General features: G+C 33.5%; 1 protein-coding gene and 1 pseudogene across 3 annotated transcripts; both read right to left on the minus strand.

Annotated features, from left to right (window-relative positions):
• Nucleotides 1-525: 525 nt before the first annotated feature.
• On the minus strand, nucleotides 526-21,024 carry COQ3 (coenzyme Q3, methyltransferase). 3 transcript variants are annotated; one of them, XM_016151992.2, is made up of 7 exons: nucleotides 19,044-21,024; nucleotides 11,071-11,197; nucleotides 8,472-8,624; nucleotides 6,394-6,493; nucleotides 4,664-4,906; nucleotides 2,539-2,698; nucleotides 526-1,954 (listed from the first exon to the last, which is right to left on the minus strand). In XM_016151992.2, exons 2-7 carry the CDS (start codon nucleotides 11,127-11,129, stop codon nucleotides 1,755-1,757), a joined length of 915 nt encoding a protein of 304 aa, XP_016007478.2. In that variant the 5' UTR covers nucleotides 11,130-11,197; nucleotides 19,044-21,024; the 3' UTR covers nucleotides 526-1,754. The 3 variants fall into 3 exon arrangements, with proteins under 3 accessions (XP_016007478.2, XP_016007477.2, XP_016007479.2); XM_016151991.2 differs by having other exon boundaries at nucleotides 18,336-21,024; XM_016151993.2 differs by lacking the exon at nucleotides 19,044-21,024 and adding an exon at nucleotides 17,940-18,051.
• Nucleotides 3,260-3,378, minus strand: LOC118604218 (annotated as a pseudogene).
• Nucleotides 21,025-21,037: the final 13 nt, after the last annotated feature.

Raw genomic sequence — 21,037 nt, forward strand, 5'->3', positions numbered from 1 at the left:
TTGAGGAATGTTTTAAACAAATGTCCAGTGCTTTTTAAGTGACAAAGTCATAAATGACAAACAGGAACTTTAAGAAAACATGACAGTTTAATGCAATGTGGGATCTTATTTCCAAAAGAAGACACAAGTGGGATAATTAACAAATTTAAATAAGGTTTGTAGGTTAGATAATAGTGTTGTATCAGTTAATTTTCTGGTTTTTATCATTGTATTGCAGTTAAAGATGTTAACATTTGGGGAAGTTGTATGAAGGGTGCTTGGGAACCCTCTGAATTACTTCTGGAACTTTTTTTGTAAGTCTAAAATTATAATTATTTTAATATTTAAAGTTTGAAATAATGCAAAGGACCTGTAAGGAGCTGTTTTGTTATTAAAATCCCGCATACTGTCAAAAAACAAATAATGACGCTGGCGAAGTAGGCAAGGCCAGATTATATTGGGACTTAGTAGCCATGTTGGGGGATTTAGGCCTTGGATCAGTTTTTCATTGAGGATCCCAATAGGAGACAGATGGCATACTCAAAATAAGGTAATTTGAAGATTTATTTACATGAGACTATAAAAATAAAGGTATAGGGAACCATTTGACTAAAGCCAACAGGTGGGTGGGTAGAATAGGAAAAGGGATTTAGAAGTGGATAGTCAGACAGGGTGAAGTCATGAAAATGGAGGAGAATGTTTCAAGGAGCGGGGTGATTAATGTCAAATGAATGAAAGCTAAAGACAGTCTTTGGGTTTGGTTACTTGGTCAATTTGTGACTTTGGCAAGAATTGTTTCAACAAAACAATGATGGGGGAAGGTGGACCAGAGTGAGTTAAGTGAGAGAACAAAAAAATGAGGACAACTCTTTTGATATATTTTGCTGTGTTGGAGAGGGGAAAGATAGGATATATTTCATTCAATAAGCTTTCCAATTATCCACTGTGGAATCAACCTGAACAAAGGGAAATTTAACAAATTCTCTAAGGCAACACAATCATACATCCCCCATAAATATCCTCACATAGCACTGAACTTCCTGAAAAAGCCAGAGACTCACATACTTCAAGAGACATAAAAATATATTTTAAGTCAGCCCTTTTAGGTATAAAAATGCTAGTTGAAAAAGCAAATTTCCATAACTAAATTTTAAAATTGAGATTTCAAAAAAAAAAATCCTTTCTACTTAAAAAAAAAAGATACCATAAAACATTTATGGACCTATATAAAGATGTCCAATATAATCTGAACTTCTTAATTTTAATGTTTGAATCTAAATCCAGCATATATTTAACAATTCAGTTGCTTCCCAACTGCAAACAACTTTAAAGGAAAAAAATACATTTTATCTTTCCAAATATAAGTGGTATAAAACTATATTTGGTTTTCATCAGTGAGAAGCATAACTGCCTTTAATTAAAATCAAATAATAAACACATAGATTCCTTTAGATTAAAACAAATTATAATATATAGATACATACATGCTAAAAAAATATACATAATCTGTAAGATGAACTGAAATATGCATGCCCTATTTATAGAACAAAGGCTGAGGAACATAACACACAATACCTCAACAAAACTTTCATTCACAGAATAAGCTTCTGAAAATAGATATTAGATGAAATAACAAAAACTTTTATCCAAGATTTTAGTTCTTTTTACTGATTTTCTTTTCTGCATGTTCCTCTCTCAAAAGATGAATTGTATGTTTTTTTGTATTTATAAACATCGTACTTTCAAGCCATAGTACTACAGTCCCCAGAAACAATTTATTTCTTCAGCTCTTCATGCATACTCGGGTTGGTGGAGGCTTGAACTCGGAGCTCTTCTGTCTCTCCCTCAGCAGGCACTAGGTGTTCCTGTTTCACAGCATGAGCTGCATAGTTAAGGCTGGTATTTTCAATCCAGTGCCAATAACCTGAGAAGGGGTTATAGAGCATTCCTACCACAGTTTGAACTGACAGACCATCTAAAAAAAAAAAAAAAAAAGAGTAGATTTAATATTTACCTTCCAAGTGCCAAATCTCATGCAACTCTCCATGTTAAAAAGAGATTCTAACTCAAAGTCAAAAATACGTTATAACTATATACTGACCATTCTTTACTGTAGCATAGAACATAAACTCTAAACTCTAAAGCCGACTGTTTGGGTTCAAATCTCAGCTCTAGCACCTATTAGATGATGACCCTGGGCAACTCACTTAACATTTCTGAATTTCAGTTTTCTTACATTGGCAGAACATACATTATAGAGTTGTTAGAATTAGATGAGATTTGTGTGTAAAGTAGCACAGTGCTTGGAATTTGGTAATTACTCAATAAACATTAGCTATTAGAAATTACCTGCCAACAAGTGATTGTTCTTATAAAGCATCTTTAAAATACTTTTTCTACTCTACTTTCAACAAGATTATTTGCAGAAATCTTCAGAACTTACTACATTGCAAATAATAGTGGCCTATTTATTTAAGTGCAAGGTTGTGTGATTAATAATTACAAGTACTTTAAAAGTTCAGCTAGGCCTTGAAAATTGGAAAAGTTCTTAATACTTACTTGATTCCATAATGCTTTCTAGCTTTTCGGGTGAAATAAATTTGTCCCAGGTATGAGTACCTTTTGGTACAATACCTGCAATTTGCTCTGCAAAAACAATTCCCAAGACATAGGACAGCTGTGTTTTGTTGATTGTAGTAATGAATAAAGAACCACCCGGCTAAAAAAATAAATGCATAGAAGTAAAAATTTAAATGTCAGGAGTATTAGTTCTGTAAAGGCTTGGCTTCCTCCACCATCCTTCTTCCTTCCAAATAATCTAAGTGCTGTTAAGATACATAAAAATGAGTAATACATAATTTACCAAAATAGTACTTTTTCTTTTGAGAAATTATTAAAGGCAGTCCACTAAAGATGCACTCACTGAGCTTATACAAAAGTGCTTACAACTCTTAAAATCATACATTACTATGACTTAAATTCATATTATATATATTCTTTTGTACATATCAAACACATTATAATAAAAATACAGAAATGAGATCAGGCTGCTCTTCCTTATTACACACCAACATTTATGCTTTAACTTGTGTCAACAATGTTTTCCTTTTGGGAGCTGAGCCTGTCTTAACTTGTTTGGTACAGCATACAGCGTCATATCTTTAAAATTAATTAATTAATTTATTTATTTATTTATTTTAGGGGAGGCAACCCTTGGATGACCTCACAGATTTCAAGAACCTTGTCAGCATATAATCCCTTATTTTTTATTTATTTTTTATGCCTACAGCACCTAGTCTTCCTAGGTGGTCTCCCATCCAAGTGCTAACCAGGCCCGACCCTGCTTAGCTTGCGAGATCAGACGGGATCGGGCTTGTTCAAGATGGTACGGGCATAGACCAGCTCTACATCTTGTGCAGGCGAGCAATGTTGGTAAATGTGCTTTGACAAAAACATTAATGATTAAAGTTTGAAAGTTTTTTGTCTTGTTCTGATTTCAAGATAAGCACTTAGTACAGTGTTTACATATACCCTTCACCCATGGTACATTTCTCAAAACTAAGAAACTAATGTTGACATTATGCTGTTAACTACACCACATTTTTCTGTTGTAGGATCCATGGGTTATATATACAGGGCTGGGAGTATGGTGAGGTGAGTGAGGTTCCCAGGACACAAAACTGAAGGAGGCACTCACTCTCTGGAGTGTGTGAATGTAGGATCAGGATTGGCACCAAAGAGCAAGTACCTCCTTCATTTTTGTGCTCACTTGTCTCACCCTAGCTCCTATTCTTATTATGTAAATTGTTAACCGTAGAGGAAACTGGGTGAAGGGTATACGTAAACACTGTACTATTTTTGCAACTCTTCTATAAATCTAAAGTTATTTAAAAAGAAAAACTATTTTTAAAAAGTTCTACTTAGGTAAGGGCTAAGTATTTCATTCAAGTTACCTCTTGAATACATACACAGTGTTAATATAGTAATAACAATATTTACTAAAAGAAAATTTGGAACCACTTTCAGAGGACTAAATATGTGGTAAATTATATATAAGCATAATAATATAATGGGAAGAACCAGAGTTGGAATAAAAAGAGATAGTTTTAAGCCTCATTGAAGTACCTACTGACCTTTGACTTAAAGACCAAGTGACCTTTGACATCTCCCAAATTCTGATCTTCATTGGTCAAAGGACATGATAGCAATGCCTGCCTTACCTTCCTAATCTGGCTGTAGGTAAGATCAAGTGAGATCAAATGTATGAAGTATTCTTTTATAAGCTGAAAACTGTTATACATAACACACAGTTACTTAAATGCTGTCGATTTATGCTAATAATGTTTTTTATTGATTTTTAAGTACTTAATCCAAACCAACTTTTTAGTAATTGTCATTCAATGTCAATTAGGTATTTAATTTAGACTTTACCAATGGAAAAATACCACTATAAATCTATCGGCTGCATTATAATGATCAACACCAACATTTTTCAAGCTCCCTAGGTATCAAGATACTGGATCTAGAAAATCCCAGTATTGAGGCAAGCTGAGAGGCAGAAGTAATCTCCAGCAGAGATGCTGTCTCCTAGTCCTGGCTTCCTGGTTTCAAGTATTATGAAACATTTATTGTTATGGATACATACATAAACTGAAAAAAAAAAAGTAAACTCCATGACTCTTACTTTTAACACTTGACAGCAGCACTGTATAAATGTTTCTAGATCAATCACATGTTCTACAACTTCAGAAGCTATGACAGCATCAAATGTTTCTGTAGTCTCTTCCACAATCTCTTCCAGGGAACATGCTCTGTATTCTATCCTCTTATCCAGGACTGGATCAAATGATTTATGGAGCTGTGCTGTTTTAATGTTCGCATCCACAGGATCAATTCCAATGACTGAAGCCCCAAGCCGCCCTAGAGGCTAATGGCATAAAAAAACATTAACCTCAGGAAGAAAACAGAACACATGTTAGCAATAGAAAGGTTATCAAAAAGGAAGCAAAATTAACCATGAGGGGAATTACTGGGGATCATTTATGGGTACATGGATGTTCATTATACCATTTTCTCTAGTTTGTACACGTCTGAAAACTTCCAAATAAAAAGCTTAAAGTGAGAAAAATAATCACAACAATGAAACACTTATCAAGAACTACTTGACAATAGTCAAATTTGTAGAAAAATTTTTTTTCTATATTCTCTAGGTACATTTACATGCACATAATACAGTGTTGACATATTTAAAGTTTAATACATGTAGTATATTATAAAACTCCCAAATTTTCTGATATTCGATTGTCTAAAGAACAATTTTTTCTTGATAGTTTTTTTCTGTGACTCAGTAGAAAAGATTCCTCATAGTTAATTCTTCTTTCAACTTTTATATTCAATCACTTCCATGACATCTCCAAGTTTTTAAACAAAGTCTTAATTTTGTCAAAACTTGCGCAGCATTTATTTTATAACTAGTTAGTAATTACGTTTAAAGTATAAATCAAATTATTCGAACTTTAGAGACATAAGACCTGCAATAATACAGTGAAAAGACTGTAGAACACTTATAGTAAAATCTTACTCATTTGCAATTTGATACGCCACCAATTCTTGATATATTTTCATATATTTTACATTTTCTGAAATTTTATAATTGATAGCAGAAGAAACCAGCCCACTGCCATATGAAGAACATATTTTTTGTGCATGTGGAAACTTAGCCATGCATGAAAGGCCTATTAGGCTTACTCTCAACTTGGCTACTACGGACCTTGACAGTATCACATCCCATTGAATCTTCACTTACATTAATATCCTATACTTGCTTAAAATATCTTTCAAAGATCAGATTACAATACAGTAGTAAGCAAAGTTACTGTGTTGATAACAAGGCATAAATTTACTATAGGCTAAAGCAAATCCTCACAGGAAGAATGAGTATTCTCCAAGTGTTCTAGAGCACCTGAGAGGGAAGAGCCCCACAAGCAGGAAAACTCTGTTAGGTTTTGATATCGAAGCAAGTACAAAAGGACAACTAAACTAGTTTTTCTAAGATTATGACTAAACTGATAATTATGTCATAATTACTAGATTAATTCAACAGCTTTACATCTAAACTAGTGAAAAATACCTGATCTCTTGGGATAGAAGAGACAATAAAATTTTCAAAGCTCTTCAAAAGACCAGTTTCCCATATTTGTGTAAAAAAAAAATCCCTCATTATAATTTTCTGAATTTTTAAATATATTTTTAAAGAAAACGTATGAATTACTTTTATCATCATAAAATTATTTAAAACATTAGACATTTTAAAAGTGAATAATATTAGTTGTTAAAAGGATAAATGAAGCATAAGCTCACTTCTAAATTTTTTTTTCCCAGTTAAAAATGGCAGGAAAGTTGTAAATCACTTACTTCAGTTAACAATCCGCCACCACAGCCAACATCAAGAATCTTCATCCCAGACAAAGGTTTTCCTGGCTGGTGATTAGCAACTGTTTTTAAAAGATTGTCTCTTTAAAAAAAGAAATTCAAAACATATAAAATTTTATTAATTTTAACAATTAAATCTTCAAAATGTACAATTTTCAATGAAATATTAAATTTATTTTAAATGGATTATTGATGTTTTGGGTAAATTGGTCTTTTATTTTGCACATTAAATGACTATGTTTAATTTAAAAGATATTTGTAATAATCAAAAGCAAGAGGTTTAAAGTAAAGCTGTTGAATTAATCTAGTAATTATGACATAATTATCAGTTTAGTCATAATCTTAGAAAAACTTTAAAAATAATCTAGTTTAGATTAACCTAATGTTATTTGCTTGTTATCATGTCACCTATTAGCTACATTGTTAGTAGTTGCTACACCCATTTCATGTCTGCAACCAATAGGTTATTTTACAGGGCTTAGAAAAAGCAAATTGGAAATCTATATTTTCAGAATTTGCCTATATTCCCTTCTAAATTGAGTATCCCTTAATCTTCTATGTTAGGGGTACTTTCGTGATCACGTAAATAGGCATCCAAACCTAGTAAACTTAATTTTAAGATAATCATAGTAATATTTTACCACATATGCAAACACATGCACACATGTACACATGCACACAGAGTTATATACCTAACAGTACTGTAAACTAAAGTTTTAAGTTGAACTATATATGAATTTTAATTATACTGACATTAAAATAAATGTTATATATAATAAAAATACCTTAGGATATCATTTATTGCTATTAAAATTAACTGACTTCTAAGAATAACCAAGATAGAGGTTAAGTAGATAACTTTAGAATGTTGTAACATACAGAAAGGACCCATTTCAAATGAAGTCCAACCCATTCTTCATGCATCGGACAAAATGACTCCTTTATATCATAATTTAGATCATATCACTCCCCTTCAATGGCTTCCAATTATGTTCAGAATAAAATCTAAACTTCTAACCATAATTTATACTGCTCTAGGTGATGTACTGTTTTTAAAAGATATCTAAATTATGGTCACAGTAGTTTGAATAGAATAGTTCTCAAGCTGAGAGTATATCAGAATGATCTGGAAGGCTTGCTAAAGCATAGTCTGCTGACCCCACCAAAGCAATAGGTCCAGGGCCAGTGTGAGAAGCCTGCATTTCTAACAAGTACCCAGGTAACACTGATGTTGCTAGTCCAGGGAACCAGGGAACCTTGGGAACCGCTGACATAGCCTAACAAAATGACATTTCGCTTTTTTCTGCCTTAATGTTTCAGCAGTCCACAAATTCAGTCGTAAGAAAAAGGTGCCAATATTTCCCTTTTTGCTGCATTAGTTCTGGATGAACCAGCAAAAAACAATCAGGAAGTTTCCTGAGGGCAGTCTGAATCTGATATTCCGCATCTATTAAGTGCCTTGTCCATGTCAGCTGCTCAAAAATGTTTAATGAGTAAATAAACAAATGGACATAGGAACAAATGAACAATTTCTTGATAAATGGAGTCTGATGAACCCTTTCCTTTACCTCCCACAGCAAATTCTTAAGTTCCTGAAGTACGTGGACTATGTTTCGAACAACGAATATCCTAGTAGCCTTTACAGTGTCTGTCCCTCAAGCTCTGTACAAAGTAAGTTCTCCTTAAATATTTGTTGAATTGAGCTGTCTCAGTAGTATTGCCTTTATTAGGACTGCATAAAGATCAAAGTTGCTATAAAATGACCTTGATGTTCATAGGACCCTAGTTCCTTTTCATAAGAATTTAATTCAAATTAAACTAATAATGTTAAAAAATGCTTCAAGTTAATTTATGAAAGCAGCAGCCTAGAACTTGAATGATGTTATTTTAAAAAATTAATGGTTTCAAACAATGGACATTGAAGAGAACCTTCCTAATTTTTAAAGCAAACTTAAATACAGCATTTGAACCTAAGTATAAACCAAGAGAAAAATGAACTCAAAAGATGAATTACTACAAAGAGTTACATTTTAAAAGACTTAGAATTTCTGAAATGTTACCTAATGAATGGCACCCTCAGGTCGTTCATAGAATGAAGAGGTGCATATACTCCTTGCTCATCCCACCACCTGTGAGCCAGGGCCAGGAAGGTTTTTACCTCACTGCTGTCTACAGTGGTTCGAAAAGTACTATATGGTCTTGTCCAAAGGTACCTAGGAAGTCAAAATGAAGAGTCAGGCAAAACTTGCTATTTTAAAAAATGTAACATGGATATATTATATAGAAAGGTATTCTAATTTAAAATTTATCAAATTCTAAATACTCATTTTTAATGTTTCAAAACCAAATTTTCTTATAATTACACTACTTATAAATACATATATATATTCACAGAGGAAACAAAATTAATTGGTTTTCAAAGTAAGCTACAATAAAAACAAAACTATAAAACTTGGCCTGGGTTTCATCTAATAATATCTGATAATAATAATAGTAGCAGCAGTAGTAGTAACCATTTATTGAACATTCAATAAATGCTGGTACTATTTAAGAACTCCATATATGCCATATGTCATCTCATTTAATTCTCCTAGCAACTTTATAAGGTAGGCACTACAATGATCCCTATTACACAGATAAGAAAAGGGAGGCTCAGAGAGATCAAGTAACTGGTAGAGCCAGGATTTGAACCCATGTGGCTCCATCTTCTCTCCATTTCTACTGCTATCATCCTAGTCCATGCTCCCATCATCTCTTGCATGAATTATTGTCCTAGCTTTCTAATTACCCTGCCTGCTTCCTACCTTGTCCCCCTTCAATCTGTTCTCCACAACGCACCCACTTCTCTCCTCATCCTCTCTATGTCAGCCACATGGGCCTTGTTTTAGTTCTTTGAATTGACCATGCTTGCTCCTTCCTCAGGTACTTTTTTTTTTTTTTATGGGAGGCAACCCTTGGTTGACCTCACAGATTGCAAGGACCTTGTCAATTTAAAATCCCTTATTTTTTATTTTTTTTTTTAATTTTTTACTCTTACAGTACCTGGTCTTCCTAGGTGGTCTCCCATCCAAGTACTAATCAGGCCCGACCCTGCTTAGCTTCTGAGATCAGGTGGGATCCGGCTTGTTACAGGTACTTTGTATACGTTGTTCCTTCCACCTTGGTTTCAAAACATTATTCTCACATTCCCCCATCCCTCCACTACACAATTAATTCTTCCCATCTTTCAGCTCTTAATTTAAGTGGAATGTCATCTGAGAAGTCTCCAATTCTTAAAACTGGGTCATAGTCCCCTATTTTAAGTCCTATACAACATACACTTCTTCACTGGGCCGTGTGATTATTTGATCATGTCTCCCCACTAGAATATAAGCATTCTGAGGGCAAGGCATGGACTGTCTTGCTTACCATTTTATTCCTAGTGACGAGCACAGTTCCTGGAACACAGATGGTGCTCAGAAAACATTTGTCAAATGAATAATTGGGGGAAGGAGGCCCAGGAAGTATATAATTCACCTAAAAATTTTTTTTTTAATCAAATGGGATCAAACAAGACTAAACAGGTATTAGACAGACAACTACATCAAGTTCCATGTCAAAGTAGATGGTGGGAAAATCCTCCAAAGGTTCTTGGGTAAAAGAGAATAAGGTTGTAACATTAGAATATGTAATGCCATTTAAGTTTTTACTATGGTTTTCTTAGCTACACAGAATACATTCTATATTGATTACTTATTATCCTTTTAGGAGTTAAATGTCACTCTTCTTTAATAGTATATTATGAATATTACCCTCTCTTCATGCAAAGTAACTAACTAACTTAACAACAGATAACAGTAGGTGGGTGCTCGGCTGACTAAAGAATGATTTCACATATACCTAATCTTAAAGGAGCTAGCTCATTTATAAGTAGAAGCATGTACTCATACCTTAACTCTATGAAATATTTCTCACAAGGTTAGAAATTTGTTTATAAAACATGAATACAGAAAGACATTATTTTGATTCAGTCTTACTATCTAAAATGTATACTTAACCATCTTATCATACTATTTATGTTGCACTCAAATCATTTATAATTTTAAGCACTGTATTATTTGTGTCCTGTCATAAGGATATTGAGGAAGTAAAAAGTATTTCTCCAAGTAATATAGTCTTCTTATATTTTATTTACTTATTTTTTAAATTTTTTAAAATTTATTTATTGATTTATTATTTATGCCTACAGCACCTAGTCTTCCTAGGTGATCTCCCATCCAAGTACTTAGCTTCCGAGATCAGACATTGGACTTGTTCAGGGTGGCATGGCCGTAGACCAGGGACCGCGGTTCTGCGTGTAAAGCAGACGTGCTAACCGCTACACTATGGAACTACGTCCAATATAGTCTTATGTTAAAAATGAAAACTACCTATAAATATGGATAAAGGGTATGCACTGTAAGAAGTGTTACAAATTTTCTCTGTTTGAAATATTTCAAATTTAAAAGTTGTTGGAAAAATAAGTAATGAATATATTTAAATAAATAAAATCTACCTTAATCAAACCACATGAGCTATTATGTACTGACATAATAAACACTGGTTTATTAAACATAACCAATACAAAACTATTACGCATATAATTTTGTAAATATTTGCTATACTATTGAACAAACTTACCTGTAACTTTTCATTGTATTCAAGCAGGCAAAAGTTATTCTATAGGATTTGGACCACATAATTCTGTATTCATGGAAAATCCATGGTTTAATTTGTAGAGTCCAAATGATCTGATTCTTTGAATAAACTGAAAAATAAAAAGAATGTCTAGAAAAAGCATTGCACAGTATGAATCCCTAACATGTATGTACGTGAAGAAACTATTTTATATGGCAATCTTATCTTACAATTGATAAACAAAAGGATTGTTTTCTTAATTTTGAATGTTATTCTAAAATATAAAGGTCTTGCATTCTGCCATCTAACTCTAATCAGACATTTCTGAAATTATAATTAGCCGAAATAAGTAATGCATAACAGTTTTTCATGCCATTAGTTTTTACATTCACATTATGCTGCACAAAATTATAAAAAATGATATTCAAATTAAAACTACATTACCTTTTAAATTAGGATAATACTGATTCTGAGATTGTCTAAACTAGTTCAAATTCTGTTACTTCCATGTTAGCTACATAAAAAGGATTTAATATATGCTCAACACCTTTACAAAAAAAAAGTCTTGTAAAACATTTTAAAATAAATACTCATCCAGTTTATATGTTCAAACTTACATTGAGATCTGCAATTATAAACTAGTTACTCTGCTGCAAAACATTCAATTGTTCAATAAACATTTAGACAAAGTAGACCTTAGAGCAGAGAATATTACCACAGACATTACATTGTGATAAAAGGGACAATCCACCAAGAAGACAAAGCAATCCTAAATGTGTATGCGGCAAACAACACACTTCCAAAATATATGAAGCAAAAATAGAACTGAGAGGAGAAATAAACAAATCTATAACTATAGTTGGAGACTTCGACGCTACTTTCTCAGTAACTGATAAGAACCACCAGACAGAAAATCAGCAATGATATAAAAGAACTGAACAACGCCATCACCCAATAAGATCTAATTGAAAATTATAAAACATTCCACCCAAACAGAAACAAAATATACATTCTTTCAAGCATACCTGGAGTACTCATAATGATACACCATATCCTGAAATATAAAACAAACCTTCAACAACTTTAAGAGAAGTGAAATAATATAAAGTATGTTCTCTGAGAATAATGAACTCAACATCCATGAGTCAGACACAAAGTTTCAGGGAATTATAACTGAAATAAATTAAAATACCTAACTTATAAAAATCTGTGGGCATAACTAAAGCAATGCGCAGAGGGAAATTTATAACATTAAACATTCATATTAGAAAAGACAAAAGGTCGCAAATCAATAATCTAACTTTCCACCTCAACAAACTAGAAAAAGGAAAGTACAATAAACCCAAAGCAAGCATAAGGAAGGAAATGATAACTGGTAAAAGTAGATATTAATGGAATTTAAAACAAAACAAAAGATAAAATAAATCAAGCCAAAAGTTAATTCCTTGCAAAGATGAACAAAATTGAGAAACTTCTACCAAGACTGACAAAGAAAGAGAAAATATAATTTACTAATATCAAGAATTCAAGAGAGGATATCATTATGAACCTGAAAGACATAAAAAAGGATAATAAGGGAATACTACAAATAACTCTGCCCAGTGAAAGTCTACAATTTAGACAAAATGAACTAATTATATTAAAATTACAAACTACCTAAACCCATACAATATGAAACAAGTAGCCTAAATAGTCCTATAACTAATAAGTTATTAAATTCATAGTTAAAACTTTCTGAAAAATAAGTCTCCAGCCTCAGATAGCTTCACTGGTGAATTCTAACACTTAAAGAAGAAAAAAAAACAATTAATTCTACCCAATCTCTTCTAAAAAACAGAAGAGTAAGAACACTTTTCAACTCATTTATGAAGCCAGCATTACTCTGATACAAAAACCAGACAAAGATGATACAGCAAAGAAACCACAGATCAATTTCTCTCAGGAACAGATACAAAAATTCTCAACAATTAGTAAATAGAATCCAGCAACACATAAAAAGAATACTGTGGCACAACCAAGTAGGATTTATTTCAGCTATGCAACAGTAGTTCATACTAGAAAAATTAATGTAAACTGCCATATTAATAATCAAAAGAAAAACACATAATCTTATTAATTGATGTGGAAAAAACATTTGACAAAACCACCCCCATATATGATTAAAAATTCTCAGCAAATTGAGAATAGAAGGGAAAATTTTCAATCTATAGAGCATTCATAACAATCTTATAGCTCACATAGTTCTTAATGGTGAAAGACTAAGTGCTTTGCCCCTAAAATCAGGAACAAAGCAATCTTAGCCAGTGCAATAAGGTGAAAGAAAGAAAATATAGAGAAGGAAGGAAGGAAGGAAGGAAGGAAGGAAGGAAGGAAGGAAGGAAGGAAGGAAGGAAGGAAGGAAGGAAGGAAGGAAGGAAGGAAGGAAAGAAAGAAAGAAAGAAAGAAAGAAAGAAAGAAAGAAAGAAAGAAAGAAAGAAAGAAAGAAAGAAAGAAAGAAAGAAAGAAAGAAAGAAAAAGAGAAAGAAAACAGAAAAGCAAGCTGCTGGTACTAGTATGTCAGCAAAATATCACCACACAAAAAAGTCAGTTGTTTCTATATACTAACAATGAACAACTAGAAAGTAAAAAATTAAAATGCTGTATCATTCAAAATCAGTCCAAAAAAGAATGAATTACTTCCATTATTGCATAAATTTAACAAAACGTGTAGCAGTCCCCAACCTTTTTGGCACCAGGGACTGGTGCTCCTATGAGAATTTAATGCCTGATGATCTGAGGTGGAACTGAGGCGGTGATGCTAGTGCTGGGGAGCGGCTGCAAACACAGATGATGCTTCACTAGCTTGCCACTCACTTCCTGCTGTGCAGCCTAGTCCCTAACAAGCCATGGACTAGTATTAGTCCACAGCCCCAGGGTTGGGGACCCCTGATGTATAGGGTCTGTATGCTGAAAATTTACATAAAACATCGATAAAAGAAATCAAAGAAAACCTAATAAACAGCAAGACATACTGTGTTCATGGATTGGAAGACTCAAAATCATTTTCCCCAAACTGATTTATATGTTTATACAGTTTCTATCAAAATCATAATAGTCATTTGTTCCTAAATACAGACAAGCTAATTCTAAAATTTATATGAAAAGGCAAAAGAAATAGAATAGCTGAAACAATATTGAAGAGGAAGAATAAAATTGCAGGAATCACAATATTCAATTTTAAGACCACAGAACTATAGTAATCAAGACAATGTTGGTACTGGCGGGGGGACAAAGACAAATATCAATATAACATAAGAGAGTCCAGAGATAGACCAAAAAGTTCACCCAACTGGTTTTTTGAAAGTGGTGCAAAAAACAGCTAAATGGAGGAAGAACAATCTTTTCTATAAATGGTGTTGAAACAACTGTATGCCACAGACAAAAAAGAAAACTTCAATCTAAATCTTACATCTTATACAAAAATGAACTCAAAATGGATCATTGATCTTAATACAAAACTATAAAACTTTTAGAAGAAAATATAGAGGATCTTCATGACTTAGGGTTAGGCACAGAGTTCTTATATCTGACCCCAAAAGCACAATCCTTTTAAAAAGTGATTAAATTGGACTTAATTGAAACTAAAACTTTTGCTCTACAGAAGACCCTATTAAGAAAAGAAAAGACAAGTCAGACGGGGAGGGAATATTTGCAAAACATATCCCACAAAGGACTTGTATCTGGAATATATAAGAATAGTGTTTAAACTCAACAGTAAAATCAAAAAGTCTCCATTAAAAAAACACACAAGAAATCCAATTATAAAATGGATGTAGATATTATAAAATGGGTATAAAAAGAACTTACATCTCATCGAAGAGGATATATAAATGTAAATAACCACATGAAGAGATGTTAAATATCAACAGACATTAGAGGAATAAAACGAAAGCCAATATATACCTATCGAAATGGCTAAAATTTAGCCATACTGATATTACCAAGTGTGGAGTGGGATATGAAACAACTAGATCTTTTATATATTGCTGGTGGGAACGTAAAATGGTACAGGTTCCATGAAAAGCAGTTTAGCAATTTCTAATAAATTTAAACATACATTTTTCATACAACCCAGGATTTGCATTCCTGGGCATTTATCTCAGATAAGTGAAAATATGTCCACACAAAAATCTGTATACAAATGTTCATAGTAAGTTTATTCCTAATAGTTAAAAATTGGAAACAACCAAAATATCCTACAAGAAGGGAATAAACACACTGTGTTATATCCTTATCAAGAATACTACTCAGAAATAAAAAAGAATGAACTATTGATACACACAGTAACTTCGATAGATTTTATGTTGAGTGGGAAACAAAAAACAATTTTAAAAAGTGTATACTGTATAATTTCATTTACGTAACACTCTAGAAATGGCAAAATTATAGTAATGGAGAACAGATAACTGATTGCCAAGGGTTAAGGTTGGGGTAAGAGTCTGACTATAAGGGAATAGTATCTAGAAATTTCTTTGTAATTATGGAATAGTTCCACAATTCGACTGTGGTAGTTGTTACACAAATCCCTATGTATGGTAACACACAGACACACACACACACGCGTGCATATAAAGGTAGGAAAATCCAAACAAGGTCTGTAGTTTAGTTAACAGCATCACACTAATGGCAATTTCCTGGCTTTGACATGTATTATGGTTAGGTAAGGTTATCTCTGAGGAACTGGTGAGGGGCATATGAAAATTCTATGTACTATTTTTGCAACTTCTTGTCTTAAATTATTTCAAAATTAACAATAATTTTAATTAAAAAGTACAAAAGGGCACACTAAAAACACCTCTCCTATCCCTGACTCTAGTTATCCTTCTTTATGACTTTAGGTAAGTAAATGACATATTAGAGAATCATGGAAACTACTCAGTGATGACCCCTATGTCTCTCTCACTTCCCCTATATCTGGCAAATTAGTCCCCCAATCATAAATGTTGTCAAGATTCTCAAGAGCTTTCTTTCTTTTCTTTCTCTTTCTCTCTTTTCTTTTTTCTTTCTCTTTCTTTCTCTTTCTTTCTTTCTTTCTTTCTTTCTTTCTTTCTTTCTTTCTTTCTTTCTTTCTTTTCTTTCTTTCTCTTTCTTTCTTTTCTTTCTTTCTTTCTTTCTTCTTTCCTTTCTTTCTTTCTTTTCTTTCTTTCTTTCTTTCTCTTTCTTTCTTTCTTTCTTTCTTCTTCTTTTTTCTTTCTTTCTTTTTCTTTCTTCTTTCTCTCTCTCTCTGTCTCCCTTCCTTCCTTCCTTCCTTCCTTCCTTCCTTCCTTCCTTCCTTCCTTCCTTCCTTCCTTCCTTCCTTTGCTCCCTCCCTCCCTCCCTCCCTCCTTCCTTCCTTCCTTTTAAGTTTACTGGAGTAACATTGGTTAATACAATTATATAATTTTTAGGTGTACATTATAATTTGACATCTATATATTCTATTGTGTGCTCAAGAGCTTTAAAAACCACTTCACCACAACTGAGAAACCAATTTGTATCAATAAATAGAATGCCACCAATTCCTCCTTTTCTTTGAATCTGTGATCATTCCAGTATTTGAGATTTTAAAGGAATGGTGGAGGGGGCAGGGAATTTCATTTAATTCAAGTCATTTATCCAGTGCCTATCAGGTACCACACTGACAGTGAACAAGACCCCTACCCTGATATATCTTCGTTTCATCAATCATCATTTATTATCTGGATTACTCTGAGGTCTGCCTGAGCCTAGTCTTGCCTGCCTCTCTCCCACGTTCTACATAGCTGCCAAGTGTTTTCTTAAACATAACAAGTATGATTATGTTGTTCCTTCTGTAATTTCTCACTGCCCTCAAGATAAAGTCAATCACAGGAGGTGTATGAGGCCTTTCATGGATTTGTCCTGGCCTAAAAAGTTTCCTGTTTCATCCCTTGCCACTCTCCACCTTTATCTCCAGCCCTCCACCTACACTCTACTTTTCAAGAAACACTTTGCAGTTTCTCACACACCTCCTTGTAGATATTCAAGCTGGTGCTTTGGCCACTCCCAATGCTTCTGGCCAACTTCCAGAAAGCTTCCTAAATATGTTTAGGAAGATTCCCTGATTCCTAATATGTAGTAGGTGATACCTATGTTCACTCCTCAAATTCAGAAATATATTTTTTTCTAAATCTCTGATTATAAAAGACATGTTTACTGAAAAAGAATTACAAAAAGCATATAGAGAATGATAAAATGATAGATCACCAACTCCACCACAGATAAGCACTGCTAAATTTTTTTATGTATCTCTATTTTTTTCTATATCTCCATCTATATATCTAAGTGCATAATATACACTGATTTGTAACTTACTTTCTTAACACTATATCTTAATCATTTTTCCATGTGGATACACATTGATTTTAATCATCTTTTTTATTGGCTACACTATTTTTCTACTGTATGAGAGTATCAACTTAACTCTATTGGTGGGCCTTTAAGTTTCCCATTTTTTGCTCATTATATTCTGATCCTATTTGTATCCTAACTTTTTAAAAAAGAGACCCTTTAGGTATCATTCATTTTAAACTTCCTAGTGCCTGGCATTACAATATTTATTAAATGAGTTTCATGTAAAGGACGAACTTAACTTTCTGGTTAACGCTGGCATTTAAACTATCTTCTATTAAACACAAGGTTCAGTGAGTTATTTTCTTGATCTTTGCCAATACAGTCTGTTGAATTAACTTATTAATCAAAAAGTAGTATTGCTGCCTAAGATCTTTCTGAAAGAAGGCGATTAAGTTCAAACGCAACACAAATACAACTCTATTAATAACTGAGACAGAAGCTGGTGTCTCTTCTCGCCGCGGCAAAGGAAGAAAGCACACGACCTTGAGATTCTGGCAGGCACAGAGTAGTCGCCGACTCCAGAGGAAGGAACTCAACTAAAACGAGACAAAGGTCGCTGGATCTACAGCAGGGGTCCGAAGGCTGTGATCTCCTAGGCCGGGACCGCAAGTCCTCAGGTATTTTTCCCAGCCTCGGGGGAGGCAGGGGAGGGGCGGGGGTGGGGCGGTGGTTGTTCGGCGGGCAGGCCGAGAGCCAAAGCCTGTTCAACAGACAGTGAGCGCCGGACCGAAGGTAAGGGTCTTTTCCTGACCTCACTCGGAGCCCAGCAACAGCCGGGCGCCCTCTCCCGCGCGTGCGCAGAACAGCTGGTCCGCACGGTGGGCTGAGCACGAGAACTCCCCTCCACGCAGCCCACACACACACATATACGCACTCACCTGCCGACGTAGTGAAGCGAGGGCAGCCAGACTGTGTACCCAGGTACCCAAACCTAAGCACTTTTAAAAAACGACTCCCGGAGGAGCTCAGCTTGCGGGATCCCCACATCGCGACAGAAAGGATCCACCTCTTTTCCGGTCCCTCCCGTAAAAGATCCCCAACAGAAAGGTTCCACTCGCACCGCCTGAAGCCAACGTAATCACGGTTGCATTAATGAGTGGTAGTGTGACTATACTCTTTACGCTCAACAGCTGTCAAGTTGTTTATGCAATTGAACTAAAGAATATTATAAACTACAGGATCCTGTTTATGCCTATTCACACTATATGACCACCTCAAATCTCATGGCCAAAGTAGACATCCATCATGCTACTATTACGTCATGCTTTGATCTAGCTTTTATTCCATGTAGTTCCATTTCATATTAAATGTCTCCTAGGGGCATTTATATTCCTGTAAGACCCTCATTTGGAATTACAAATGTGTGAAAGCACGTTTTCTTTAAGGGTAGAATTCTATCTCCTTTCGAGGTACCCAAAATAGAGGGCCAGAAGTCCAATTTGAGATTTTCTTCAAGTGACCGGATAATCTGGACAGGGAAGACATTATATAGCAGGATACTCCTAATTACTTAGGCTAGGCAAACTTCATTTAGAGCTAGAATGGTGATAGTAAAATTTTACTTCAAAATGTGTAAAAGCCTTTACCTGGGTAAGTGATAAATTTCCAACATTAAAAGTAAAAAATCATTGTACATTTTCAGCAGGCAGGGTCAAATTGGTAAGTGGTTCTTTGAAATAATGAAATTCACTGCTCAGTAATGGTCTTTCACTTATGGCTTAAGTAAAACACTGACTTCCTCCTAAGACTGGCTGCATGCAGACTTTAGTCATCTCTTCAGAACGCCTTTCAAGATGGCAGAAAGCTCTGCACAAAAGAACAATTAGCATTTATATTTGTTGGAGTGATAGAACCAAGGAAAATGCAAAAGTTCAAGTATGACTAATAAATTTTTAACAGCTTTATTTCAATGAACTTTCTTTGAATGTACCACCTCACTGGGCTTCAGAACCTTCCCACATTTTCAGTTAAACAAAGGCAATCCATAATGTCTTAATACCAACAGGAAACAAGCCTCTTGAATACCCATTAGTTTGGTTAGGATAAGCAAAACTAGCTCATATTATTTTTCACTACAAATATCAACAAAAGACTTTTCCAGTAATTCTCAAACCAGAGTTGTATTGGAAGTCCTAGCAGTTGTAATATGCTATATGTGGCCATCATTGTTGGGAGTTATTTCCCAAACCATCACTATGGTCTCAACCATAAATGTGTTGTAAACTAGAGCCTACAATTAATTTTGCTAAAATCTATTTAGCAAAAACTAAAAATCTATTTGAAATACTATTTTGTAATTTTCATGTAAACTTTTTTCATTCAAGTTATGAGCAAAGTGATCCCTTAAAGCTAACAGTTTTATTCCATTGAAATGCTATACTACTACATTCAGTAGAGTTTAACTGGTAAATTTTCATATTTACAAAATTTCACATAAATCAGTAACAATATTAACTGACCATGATAAGAATGTAGCAGATTTAACCTATGTGTATTTATAGATCTCTTTCCTGATAAACCCTTAAGGTATGAATGTAACTCACACCACACAGCTAATAAAAAGCCCATTTTCTCATTTAGGTTTAGACTATACAACCAAATTCTATTTAAAATCAAAGAATTTAAGGGTTTGAAGTGTTCTAGACTTTAGAGATAATCTAATTCCACCCTTATACACTTGAAGAAATTAAGGCCTATAATGATTAAGTGATTTGCCCAAAATACACCAAGTACCAGAGCCCTGGCTTCTGGGCTTCAATGAATCTAATACTATTTCCATTAAACTATGCTTAGTACTATTTTAGAAACTTCATTAGATAAAAACAGATTTTAATGTGTATAAAAGAAAAACTCATTTTAAATAAAAAAGGTTTCCATAAGACAGTATTACAGGGACTTTGTACCTCATATAATTCCTAGGTAAAATTCTCATATAAAATAAAAAAACTCAACTAATTATACGTTATATGCTTCTTTGAAGAAACAGAATAAACTCAGACACTAAAAAACAGAATGTGTTTGGGAAATTCACCTATTGTGTATTATATCATTAGAAATAGATGCTAAAAAAAAATTACAATGGCAGAAAATATATACACTGAGATTCCACACTAATCTTTATTTTTTATTTTGGGGCCTGAAACAAATCTTAAAATTACCTCTTCCAAATTACATTTTATTCTCTTAATGGTGTGGTTTACCCCCATTCCACAAAAACAAGTATGATTAATACACTAAAATATTTTTTAAGAGAACTTCTTAAGACAGTTGTCATTAACCAATCTAGATGAATGATTGTCTCAAAAACTGAATGTATTAATTTTCTGGTGGTGTCATTTTAGAAAAGATTTCATAACCAAATTTTACATTTAATTAACTTATGTGTAAGTTTTAGCATTCACACCCTAAATCATTGAAGCCCTATTTTATAAAACCTTACCACTCAAGGTAAACATATTTCATTACATGTCAATGAAATGAATTCTCTAAATTATCCATAAAAATCTGAAAAACCCAAAAATCTAATTGTAATACTAATGTATCTATGAATAATCATATACATCATGACTGTTTTAAAAAA

The sequence above is a fragment of the Rousettus aegyptiacus genome, unplaced genomic scaffold, assembly GCF_014176215.1.
Source record: "Rousettus aegyptiacus isolate mRouAeg1 unplaced genomic scaffold, mRouAeg1.p scaffold_m13_p_1, whole genome shotgun sequence".
Lineage (NCBI taxonomy): Eukaryota > Metazoa > Chordata > Mammalia > Chiroptera > Pteropodidae > Rousettus > Rousettus aegyptiacus.

What these genes read in the sequence shown, in the direction of transcription:
- COQ3 (XM_016151991.2), bottom strand. Translation starts at nt 18,444, where the DNA reads ATGTGGGGATCCCGCAAGCTGAGCTCCTCCGGGAGTCGTTTTTTAAAA. An exon ending in TCGCTTCACTACGTCGGCAG is followed by an intron (nt 11,198 to 18,335) that starts GTGAGTGCGTAT and finishes TTTATTTTTCAG; the next exon opens with TTTATTCAAAGAATCAGATC. An exon ending in CTGAGGGTGCCATTCATTAG is followed by an intron (nt 6,494 to 8,471) that starts GTAACATTTCAG and finishes CTTTTTTTAAAG; the next exon opens with AGACAATCTTTTAAAAACAG.